The following is a 12,507-nucleotide window of genomic DNA, read 5'->3' as shown; positions in this document are numbered from 1 at the left end:
TTCAAGTGCTCACCGTAGATGAAGCTTTCGGCTCTGTGTTTAGTTTGGTGTTTTGAGCGCTAGGGTGGGTTCGATGCCCGCTGAGATGTTCCATGTCGTCTTTTTACTGACATATTACTCTGCTTATTATAACTCTCGGGGTCTGCTGCTAACAAGTTTTTGTCCCGTGCCATGTGTTGTGTTTCGACTTTCGACGGCGAGCACTTCGCAGCGGTTTACTGTCAGTGCCACAGGCCGCTTCTCCCCTTTCCAGGCCCCTTGTATTTTCTTTAGCTGATACTGAAATTAGCGTAAAGGAGCTGACACTGAAACTAATGGAAAGGGGTGCGAGCCTGGTTGGAGAAAAAAATCAGACAAGCACCACTTTCCATTAATTTCAGTGAGCATGCTGGGGCGATCATATTCCCCGTTGATGGTTCGTTCCCCACTGCTCGACACGGTGGAGGCAAAGCAGTGTGTGTGTTTTCACTGTGCCTGCCTTACCTCCGTAGCTACCACCTCAGCTTTTTAGGTGCACTAACGGATACATTAAGCTCGATTAATTTACAGGCCTGTGATGGCCATAAACACACCTGATTTAGTCTCGATCTACAATCTTACAGGCAGGCAGGCCCTACTGCTTGGCCTGGCTGCGAAACATAGTCTACTACCTTCTCTTCACGATCTTCGACTTGATCACCGTCCGTTTTGGGGGAACCCTGAACTAAGCCGATCTGCTAGGCTGAACCCGATTAGTTGCTTCCATCAGCTGTCATCGAAACATAACAGATGTGAAAAAACAATGTGTAGTTGCAAATGATTTGAGCAAAAAATGGGAGGGAGAGAGTAAGAATCCCTACCTGAACGTCGTCTCAGGACAAAAAAGCACACGCCGATCACGGCGTAGCAAAGGAGGAGAAGCAGTCCCTTCAGATAATGCGACGACCCGTCCTGCAAAACGCACGAACAATTCCTTCACTGAATGAGTTGCTCGTACCATGACAAGCATACCAGAAACACTAAACTGAACAGAGGTTGACCCGGCGTGGGGATGCGAAACAGAACATAAAATTACCTGGAGGGTGAAGCTTGTGACCAATATTGCGAGGAACAAGGAACCAGTCTCTAGCAGGTTGAAATCAAGATCCATTGGAACCCCCATGACCCAAGCCACAAGGACACTCAGCGGCACCTACATAGGAGAGTTCAGTTCCATCAGGAAAGAGACAAAGGCAAGATCATATGAAGATAACAATGTCCAGAGGTCAGTTAATACAGACCACAAACATGGAAATCTGCGTAGCTGACCCCAAAGATACTCCAAGGGTGATGTCCTGTCACAACCAACAACGACAAAAAAAATTAGATTAGGTGTTAGTGATCGCTCCCTGTGACATTTCAGTGAGTATGCACCGGTCCTGAACTTCTGATTCTACTAACCAGCTTGTTCTTAAAAGCAAATATGATTGCTCCAGCATGCTCTGCTGCATTCCCGACAATCGGAATCAAGATGATGCTAATGAAGCTCACTGATAGTTCCCAGGATTCTGAGGCCGCCTACAAAATTTGTTCCCAAAACACATTGTTAGCTACACTGTAGGTTAGCTCTGAGTAAAATTATAGAACTTTTTCCCTTCAGAAGACCCATCCAAACCAGGCAACATGGTGCTCCATACCTCAATTGTGCTCACGACATACTCCGACAGTAAGGCGGTTATCACAGTCATGACTGCTAGCCAAACCATCGCACTTGTAAACCCCAGTACCGCCTCATCTTCAGAGACCAAATCATCACCATCATCTTCAACCTGATCATTTTGTCATTAACCAACTAGTTATATGCATGTTAATAGGTTATTCTGGTTTCTGATCAGCAGTATACCAAACAGTACACACCTCCTGTGGTTCAAAGAGCTGGCGATGCGTCTTCAGCTGGAAGTAAAGGTAGGCTCCATAGGCCAGGATCATGAGAACGCTGCATGCCCGGGATAGCACCAATCCTGAATCGTCAGAGTTTACTGCATGCTCACCGGCGCTTACTGCATACCTCAGCATCAGCGGCATCGATTGGCATAGCACACCAAGAATCAGAAGCCCTGTGCTGACATCTGCTTGCTTCTGCACAAATGAAAGCCATACCGTCGTTCATGCGTCATGACACATCCGTGCAATCGTAAACAGCACAACAGTAGTACGAAGTAGATAGCCGAGTTGGTTACTCTGTCGTATGGCTGCTCGACACCGAGGTTGGCAAGCCCACCAAAAAAGAGGGAGGTCCCGAGGACAAGCAGCAGGTTGGACAAGATGGAGCCGAGCAGGGAGCATTTCACCACCGTTATCTTGCCTTCCCTCAGGGCGAATAGCGCGATGATAACCTCGGTGACGTTGCCAAATGTCGCATTCAACAGTCCACCGACTGCAGTTCAGGTAGATAACCACATGACGTCCAAGTTGTAGGTTGGTTAGAAACTTAGAATGATTTGACGTTTTGAGATCAACAACCCTTACCAGTGGGACCGGTGTAGAAAGCGATCTGTCTGTGATCAATCGAAATAACACAAAGAACAGAGTGCAAGTTTTGTCAGCAACGTAATAAAGAAGGTGACGCCGAACCGAACACGCTATGGCGATGAGCAGAAGAGAAGCTTACTCCGTCAGGAAACTGAGTCGCTCCGCAAGAGGAATGAGCCCGATTAAGCTAAGCACGAAGAGCCACACCTGTATGAGCTCAGCATTAGGAAAAATATAGCGAGTGTCCGAAAAGATGGGCAAACGGTGAAGAATATTCCGGATCCATATGCTCTTCCTGTCCTATTGCTTTCAGCCACGAAAATATTACTGTCCCTGTTTAACCAGCCAGATTTTTGAACATGGTACAGCTTGGAATATGTTGGTACAAACTACAAACATAGGCAGTCCTGGTGTGTCTCACGTGGTCTTTGCAGCACGGACACACGACAGTGATAGCTGAGAAGACGTAGGAGTCACATGCCGGACTGAAACGTTGGTAAAATGACAAGAGAAGGCAGTACAACAAGGGCATCTACCTCTGCTTTGTCCAGAGGAATCCCACAGTGAAACGGCCCGTGTTCGTGTTTGAGCTGAGCTCTCGCCGATCAGCCGCAGGATTGTCGCAGAGAACTGCTAGCGCAGTGGTGCCCACGTACGGACAGGATTCACCTGGTGACCACGTTGTTAACTTAGTACTAAACCCATCTTAATCATTGTTGCTGCATGTGCAGTGAACCCAGGGCGAGATTAATGGCTGCCATCGCTGGATGGATCATGGATGGGTAATACAGTATACTAGTAGTGGGATTAGGGAGGTGGATGTGAGGTGCAGACATGGATGTTGATGGACCGACATGGGCGACATGGGTGGTGGTGGAGGGCAAGAATGTGCATGTGATTCGCAGAGCCGGGGCATATTAGTCGCGGCTTATTCCATCCCACGATTCCATCTGTAACGCGTCAATTTTGATTAGTGGTTGGGGTTTGAGGCCTAGCCCACATGCCGGTATGGGGTCACTCACATGTAAACAGCTCGACGTAAATCAAATCTTTCTCCCAAAAAAATGTAAATCAAATCACCATCATTCCATTCTTCTCATAAACATATATACTACTAGTAATTGCTATGAATAGTTATGTTGGTGGTTTCTTTAATGGGAATCAATGGGAGGCCCGCTGTTTTCAAATAAGGACTATCGTTCTCTCTCTCTCTCTCTCTCTCTCTCTCTCTTCACATGTTTGTGCAACGCCCTGTTGAACTATTAATCTAAGCACTAATAAGGTAATACTAAATGCAGGAGTTAGTTAGCGGTGGGCAGAGGAGAATAAGATATATTTTTGTGGTGGTGATGAAAATGTTCAGGATGCTTGTTTTATGTTGGGGACAAGGCACATGCAGGTTTTACATAGAGCGGTTGATCAGAGAGCAAATCAGTCGTCCCTAGTTACTTCTGTTAGCTAGGTGTTCCAGCGTTGATGTGACAAAAGCAGAGGAGAATGCGGGATCCTTCTAGTAGACGAAATGGCACTGAAACCGATGTATGAGCGTAATCCTCCTAGGGTGATGAAAAATGTAATGTGTGTTTTATGTTGCATAACCGTACAAGGCACATGTAAGCTTAACAGAGGGAGTTGCAGAGCAAATCAATCGTCCCTACACATAGCATATGTTCCAATCCAATTGCGCTGGACGGAGGAAGCAATCGGAATCAAAGAGGTTCGATCGAGCAAACAAACAGAAAGGAGTAATACGTAGTACTAGCTACGATTAGGTGAAAGTGTGATAAATAAACACGGAAATCAGGCGGAAGCAGGTGTTGAAGGGCCGGTGAAATCGGAGGTTATAGACAGGGAAAAGGAGGAGAGATGAGGCGAGGCGTACCTGGCCGAAGCGCATGTATCTGGCGACGACGGCGAGGAGGACGGCGGGGAAGAGGACGAAGAGCTTGGTGCCGAAGAGCACCTCCTGGAGGGTGGAGAGGAAGCCGCGGAGCGCGGCGCAGGGCACCTTGCGGACGAGCGAGGTGTCGGACTTCTTGCGGAGGGAGGAGGAGGACATGTTGTGCGCGGTGCGGCCCAGGTGCCGCATCTCCTTGCCGCCGGCCTCCAGCAGCGGCGCCGCCACCGCCACCGCGGAGGAGTCCATCTTCCTTCCTTCCTTCCTTCTCGCGGGCAGGCTCTCGGCTCGGCTGTGCTCTGTTTCTTTCGGCTGGCTGGCTACCACCTCGCCGCTACCTCCTCAACAGCCCATCGGGGGCGGGGGCGGGGGCGGGGCGGGCACATGTATACCGTGCAGTGCAGGGGTTAGAAAAGGGGCGGGCAACGTGGCGTGCGGCGCAGCTGGTCCGTTAGCGCCCCCTCCACCTCGCTCGGTTGTGTGGCCGGGCGGGGCAGGGTACCGCTCGGGATAGGCCGGCCGATGGGGGCTGAGGTCCGTGCGTATCGGCCTGGCCGGTGGCCGGTGGCCGGTGGTGCTGGAATTGGGTACTAGAGCGAGACCTGGGAAGACGTGGACGGGATAACCTCTTCCCCCGATCGTCTCCCCTAGATTTGTTGTGACTTCGCTCCCACCCACCCGCGTACGGCGCATACAGCGAAGCCAACCGGTTGCTGAGTACGTACGAGGAGACACGCGAACACTACATAATTCCTAGGCGATGTGTCTAACAAAATACAGCAGCTCTGGCCTTTGAATTGAATGGTACATTTGGACACATCTGTATGTAATATAAAAAGTACGGGAAAGCAAAGCGGTGGTTACGTACGTACGAGGGATCGATGGGGACGGGTGATGAGAGACGAGTCTGGAATGTCTTCTTTCTTTTTTAGCGACCAAGGGAGAGACAAAAACTCTGAAGCTACCGGGAAGCTTCCTCCTACCAGCTCGTGTTTTTTTTTTAAAGCCACCAGCTCGTGTTGGTGTCGCGTGTGCGTGCTGGTCTTGGTTTTTGCTCGGTTTGGGGCTCCCGATGCGGCGTCAGCGCGCTGCTTGCGATCGCGCGCCTCTCCAGGGTCCAGAATCGGATGTTACTCGATTCGTGTGTGCGCGTGTAGGCGTGTGCCATCTGTGGCATGTCGTCATGGAGCTACAGTACCATGCACATCTTTCCTCTCTTGCCCCCCGCGAAGCCCGAAACAAAACCTCGAGAGGAAAAGTTTCCCCACGGTAAACATTGACGGCCTTTTTGTTTGTGTCGCAGCTGGATTTTTTTAAAAAAAAGCTGAGCTAGTAGACGATGGGACGCAGCTGGACGGTACAAGCACTGGAAACTACCAAAAAAGGGCTAAACAATTGTTTGTCAATTGCATTTACAGCCTGTTTGGTAAACACTCGGGAATGGAAGTTTACAAAAAGGTGTTTATAGGGGGATTAGGCATGGGAAGTAGAGTTTTAGCCTCATTCCTTTATTTGGCATATGATGAGAATTGGCATGGGATAAAACTCTGCTCACGAATTAACAAGGTACCCCCTAGAAAAAAAAAATCGATGGGAATTGGCTTCCTCAACTCTCATTTTCCTTCCCACTTAAACTCTCATTCCCTTTAATCAAACAGTGGACTTTTAATCTTCTCACCCCTCAACTCCCATTCCCCATCTCTAATTCCCACAACCAAACACGATGTTTGGACAACCGGTGAGCCGGTAGCCAGTGGTGAAAGTTTGAAATGCTCTTTATTTGCTGAGGGTGTACTTTAGGCCCCCTTTGGTTTATAGGAACTTTGTAGGAATTCTAGAGGATATGATTTGCAAAGGAGAATTTTCTTCAAAGCCCTTTGGTTTGTAGGAATGAATTCATATTCCTATGTAGGATATGAATCAAACCTTCACATTTTAGAGAAAAAAACATTAGCCTAGACTCAATGGAAAAATTCCTATCCTATGCACCATATGATATCTCTTTCTATATAGGAATTGAGATGTATGTCATCTCACTCCCTATGATTTTCCTATTCCTATAAAATTCCTATTCTATGAACCAAAGGAGGCCTAAACACTAATTTTATACGATTTATTTGATTAGGTTGGTCAAGGACTTGAGGGGGGAGGTTGGGGAGAGGAGGGCTGCGAGAACCAGGGGCAGAGGACCCATGTTGACGTTGAGTGGGGCTATGTTTTGAAAATCGTGTAGGATTTGGTAGTATTATTAGGAAAAAAACTAAAACCCTCTAAATTTATACAAAATGTCCCAAAATATGCCCCACTCAAGTATTTTGCCCCCTCCCCCCCTCAAAAAATTTGATAGGCCCGCCCCTGGCGAGAACGGAGGGAGGGGGACGTTGGAACGTGAAACGAACGAGTTGAGTCGGTCGGTGGGCCGCGGTTACCCTCTAGGCCCAAATCAACCAGAGTAGCCCGATTTCGCGCCAAAATAGCTGCCCTTTAGGACAGTCGGCCCACTTAGCTAGAAAATACAAAACAACACAACAATTGAACGACCAGAAATAATTGAAACACGACATCCGATGTAAAAAATTGCTGAGTGCGTGAGAAGGCTGGGAAGTGGCTCGTAGCCATGCTTTCCCTCGGAGGCACCGCTCGCCCCTCTTTTTAGGCAAGGGTCGCCCGACCATTCTGTGGTGACGATAGATTAGCAACCTGCAATGACAGACGAGCAACTACCAAAAATTTCTCCCGACCATCGTATTACCATGAATAGAAGTACATCAACGATGGTGCTATCAAATATATATGGGAGCTGCACAATGGTTAGAGGCCAAGAAGAAGCCAAGGATGCACGTCACGTGTGTTGAAATATATTGTCTGTCTCTCTCCATCAGTTTGGACTTTTGGACCAACTGGCTGAAGCATAAATTCAATAGGTATCCGAGCCAAGCGGTCTTAAATTTAAGACCTAAAACGTTCCGCGGTCTATATCGATCCGACACCTAAGGACTAAAATAGCGTAAATGTGAGGTGGAATGTTAAAATATATTGCCCAGCTCTCTCCATCAATTTAAACTTTTGGATGAGTTGACTAGAGCATGAATTCAATAGCGTGCACTTGTCACACATTTGTCACGTGTATCTAGCGCACTCGATGAGCTCGGCAACCACTACAACTCTGGTGTTGAGCATGTATGAAGGCCTCGATATATATCTCGCCGACTACTTCATGACTCCTCTGCGCCCTTGGAAGCCTTTGGACTCATCACACGCAACATTCTGTCAGCAGGGTACCTAAGATCTCGTACTACATCTTTCCTAATCTAATTCATTTTATCTCACATATTCTGAAGGTCATTGATGCAATGGATTTCACGAGAATCAAATACCATTGAAATCTTGATGGAACAATTTGTGTTGCTGTTGTTCAAATAACGATATGTGTTGCAGTTCAATTAACGATTCGTGGACACCCGTTATGTAGTATTTAACTTTTGCTATTAACAATTTTGATCAACGCTTTTGCTTCAAACATTTGGAAATAATTTATACGCAAATAATGTGAAGCTGCATTATTTTTTTGATACTGCTATTTTCGAGCCAACCACAACATAATTGATAGCTCAAAATAAACATATAATACATTAGCACAAAATTGCCCTCAACAATATACATTGTTTTTTTTGTTTCCACATATTTATGAAATTTCATTATAGTGTAAAAATGGACAAGCGCGGCAACACACACCATCAATGATCTGATATTGTACAATAGCAGCCCCATGCTCATCTCTATAGGGTAACTAGATGTCTAGGTCGGCAAGAAAACAAAGATGTGTGTTTCCTTTCGCTGCCTAGACCAGAAACGGAAGCCTTTTTTATCTTGGTAAAGAAGAAATACCTTATATATATAAGCAAGTACTCCCTCCGTTCCTAAATATTTGTCTTTCTAGACATTTCAAATGACTACCACATACGGATGTATGTAGACATATTTTAGAGTGTAGATTCACTCGGTTTGCTCCGTATGTAGTCACTTGTTGAAATGCCTAGAAACACACATGTGCCAAAACGGTCGACCAGGGAAACATTTTCACCTTGTATTTGCCTAAGTTCTGTCAACATGATGAACTGGTGGCAGTAATTTATGAGCTTTGAGCATTGGAGATCGCAGCCCAGCTTTATCGTTTGTAATGCATCTTCTTCCGAGTCGAGGAACCTAACCAGCAAATTCTCACACATGGCCTTCATCCTATCGAGACCGAACCAGCACGCCTCAACCAGCATATCTTCCGCTATCATCAACTCATCTTGGTCAGCACCATCATGGACTAGGTCTTGAATTGGAGGCAACTCATCGGTGTAGATGAAGTGGAGCACGGCCTTGAAGACCTCGACCGTCACATCGTGAACCGGTATGACGTGGTCATCCTTGTTGCCCATTACCATCATCTTATATAGGGTTGGTGATCGTGCGGCTATCACAAGGTTGTGCGCGCGGAGCTCACAGTCCTCGACCAGGAAACATACATCCGACCCGTGCTCGCTCACCAACAACTGCTTCAGGTGAGAGGCAATATCAGACGGTGGCATTGTGGCTCTGGTGCCCATGGTGGTGGTGCTAGTACTACAAGTGTGGACCTTCTTGATGATGGCAACATCACAACGTATGGTAAGGGATCCATCATCTGCTAGGTGACATGACTTGGCAGATTCAATGGTGACGAACTTTGCATATCCCCAATCTGACTTGGTCGTAAAGGTTTTCTCTAACCATTTCATCAAATGCGGTGACTCGCCACTATGATCATCCAACTTAAAGCCCAATGTCACATTGACACCTTCAGGTCCAGGATCAGTCAATAGCTCGGCGTACACAGAGATGTGCCCTTGTGCCTTCTCTGATGACGACGACGGGTATACCCTTATCTTCCAACCGTAATCGCCGACCAGGAAAGCTTCGGAATTGATTTCTTTGCCAACTCCATGCCTCCTTTGCACAAAGACAAAATGGGGGATTTTAAACTCGTGTGTGCCCTCGGCCACCTCCAATGAGTAATGTGTGCACACATTCATCTGCGGTCGGCTGCTGGAGGAGGAAGGAGCATTGGAGCACAAGTTATGAGTCATGTTGACGGCTGCTACTTTGTCAGCGACCTCGAGTACGAAAGAGCAACAACTCTCCTTCAACTCCTCGTAGTCATTCGTTGCCTTCACAGTGGCGTACACGGCAGGATCTGACGCCATGTACTCGATGCAGGAGGCCTCCACCGACCTACAGCTATGCCGGCCATGAACCTCCATCAGTATCGACATGACATATTCGACTTCCATGCTCTCGGACAACATGTTCTCACACATGAGCCTCAGGCTTTCGATGTCGTATCGATCCGCCACAAGTAGGTCGAGCATCATAGGCGTACGACCATCATCGGCGCTATTTAGTTGGAGCTGATCGGTGTAGATGAAGTGTAGCATGGCTCTGAAAGTGGAGGCGCTTATGCCATCGACCCGCAGCGTGCTCTCTGTCGTGTGCCATCAGAATTCCGCAGCGAAGACTGGTGACCGCATGGCGAGCATGAGTTTGTGCGCATGTATCTCGGTCTGCTCGACAATGAAGGTCACGTCCGGCAACATGCAACGTCTTCGCAACAACTCCGACTCCGTCTCAGGCACTCCCTGCCCCGGAATTAGAAGAAGCCTGCCAAGATCTCTGGAGATTGTCTGCGGCGGCACCATGAAGGTTTGGTCTGCATCTGCCGGTATGTCGGTGTCCTCCTGTAGGACTTCCACCTCACAGTAGACGTAGAGACTACCGTCCTCGCCGTCGACGTAGAGATGCTCCCGGCCACGGAACATGTCGGGGAGAGGTAGCTCCCAGCATCTGCAAGTAGCCATGGACGATAGAGAGGGCCAAGCGGGGAAGACGACTCCACGACTGGGCGATCCTCCATCGGTCCGCCGGGCTTTGGATCCTGAGGTGGCCACGGCGACGACGTCCGTGGCAGCGTCGGTGTGGAGCAGCTCGAGGGAGACGGACACGAGTTGCTTGTCGTAGAAGCCGCAGGAGAGAGCCCAGATGTGGCCGCCGGCCTCGAAGTCGGCGGACCTGATGGCCTTCCACCTGCTGTAACCGCGGATGCGCATCAGGTGCGTGCCACAGACCAGCGCCGCCCCGTGCGTCGATGTCGTCGCCGTCATTGTCGCCATCGATCCCATAGCCGGCCGGCCGGCCTGGTTAATTGCTAATTCGCTAGATCCATCATCAATCGATGATCCCGATCGAGTATCGAGGCTTCATTTTACTCTGTTTTTCCGGTGTTGGTTTGTATATGTCAGTTCGATCCAATATATACGGCACGGCCAGCACACTATATATGCTACTACGAACCGGTCCCAAATAGCCCAATAGGTGTCCTTATCGGCCTCGGTCGATCGTCTCTACCCAAACTGTTCCAATCTATGGATTCCTAAAACCAAAATAAAAAAGATGTATGGATATGTAGACGTGCTTCTACTTGAACACCGTCAAAACCTATCATGCCAGGACTAAGACCCATGCACTTGAAATATCCACAAAAACGGCAAAACTCTACAATTCCTGCAAAAAAAAACTCTACAATACAAGGAAATACATATATCTACTTGACCTCGTTTGACTCGTTTTTGCTAAGAGAAAATTGCACAAACATACAACTTTTAGAGCGGATGTAACACAAAACCTCAAGTCTAGGGCTAAGGTTTTTTCTTAGGGCTGGCTCGGCTTCATGGGCGTGGGCTAGCTGGGTCGTGTCAGACTGCATCGTCTTCAAATCAAGGTTTTCATGGCATACATGGAGCAATCATAAGCGAGATCAAAACTCCCTCTACTGCTTTTATTTGTAGTTTTATTTTTGAAGGCCGAGAGAGTAAAATAGAAGCTCATAATTTAGCTAGATTTACTCTTAACTTATCCCCTGGGCGTTATGTGTGTTTTGGTCAACCACATGATGTAAACATTATCCCCCTCTGTGCACTATGACGAATAAAGACTAGGCCTTACCCCTAAAAAAAGTGTTATCCTTCTTCAGATAACGGATGGCTAGGATGGAAGTTCACGACAACGATGGATGGCTCACAGCGCTCGCCATCCCTCGAAGCGTTATTTATTTTAACTGTATCATTTCACTTGTCATACTGTTCATCTCTTTTACTTGCTAGCTCGGCCTTACAAGCCAGCTCACTATCGTTGTAAGGCATCCTTATTCTGGATCATTCCTCTGCAAACTCAATCATACAGCTGATAGAGAATATTCCAGCCGTATACTTTCCCCTTTGCCTTGCAATCCTTCGAACCCTAGCCACCAAATCGATCTCATCCCAAGCAAGGCATGACAGGCCGGCTGCGCTGTTGTGCTTGCTGGGCCGGTTGGTCTGCCTGGCCTCTTTTTTCCCCTTTTCTTTCCCCTTTTTTCATTACTTTTCTATTTTCTTTTTTGAATTTCAAATTATTTCAAAAACCAAACTTGCTCTAATTCAATTAATAAATTTAATAGAAGGTTAAATTTAATATTTTCGTCTTATGGAAATTTTATTTCTTTGAAAATAAAATTTAATAGAAGGTTAAATTTAAGGACCTGGCTCGCTGGCGCACGGGCGCCCGATCGTAGCAGCGAGCGCTCTCCCAGGAAAGGAAGGAGCGGCCCCCGCGCGCGACCAGACAGCCCAAAAAGGAAAGAAATTCCCCGCGCGCGAAACCGACGAAACCAAGCCCGCGCGAATCACGGGTGGATCGCGCGTGCACCCCGATCACACCTGGTCCCCCTGGCCCCCGCTTCCTCGCACCTGTCGTCGCCCAAAAAGCTTCGGTCCCCACCCCCTCCATGCACCCCCGCCCACGATCCCTTGCGGACGCCTCACGCAACCCCTCCTCCCTTTTCCTTGAAGGACAAGCCCACGCACAGGTCCCCTTCTTCCTCCTTGCTCCTCCCCTTCTTCCTGTAAACAAGATCTACCCCATCTATGGCGTCTTGAAGAACAGACCCGACGCAGGAACACCTCCTCCCTCCTCCTTGCTCCAAAAAATCGGATCTGGAGAGAAAAAAACCAGACCTACCTCCCCCAAAAAAAGGTAAGCACCACCTCCACCCGACT

General features: G+C 48.1%; 2 protein-coding genes across 2 annotated transcripts; both read right to left on the bottom strand.

Annotated features, from left to right (window-relative positions):
• Positions 1-504: 504 nt before the first annotated feature.
• On the bottom strand, positions 505-4,870 carry LOC109785516 (vacuolar cation/proton exchanger 1b). The gene is made up of 11 exons (XM_020344108.4): positions 4,373-4,870; positions 2,630-2,697; positions 2,488-2,516; positions 2,199-2,395; positions 1,876-2,097; positions 1,656-1,787; positions 1,420-1,536; positions 1,260-1,313; positions 1,055-1,171; positions 840-930; positions 505-748 (listed from the first exon to the last, which is right to left on the bottom strand). The coding sequence occupies exons 1-11, from the start codon at positions 4,634-4,636 to the stop codon at positions 732-734; spliced, it is 1,308 nt and encodes a 435-aa protein (XP_020199697.1). The 5' UTR covers positions 4,637-4,870; the 3' UTR covers positions 505-731.
• A 3,500-nt stretch (positions 4,871-8,370) lies between these two features.
• LOC109785514 (BTB/POZ and MATH domain-containing protein 1-like) lies at positions 8,371-10,272 on the bottom strand. The gene is made up of 2 exons (XM_020344106.2): positions 9,941-10,272; positions 8,371-9,856 (listed from the first exon to the last, which is right to left on the bottom strand). The coding sequence occupies exons 1-2, from the start codon at positions 10,270-10,272 to the stop codon at positions 8,371-8,373; spliced, it is 1,818 nt and encodes a 605-aa protein (XP_020199695.2).
• Between the last annotated feature and the right edge of the window lie 2,235 nt (positions 10,273-12,507).

This window comes from Aegilops tauschii, chromosome 2, assembly GCF_002575655.3.
Source record: "Aegilops tauschii subsp. strangulata cultivar AL8/78 chromosome 2, Aet v6.0, whole genome shotgun sequence".
NCBI lineage: Eukaryota > Viridiplantae > Streptophyta > Magnoliopsida > Poales > Poaceae > Aegilops > Aegilops tauschii.
This window is presented reverse-complemented; position numbering and strand designations above follow the sequence as displayed.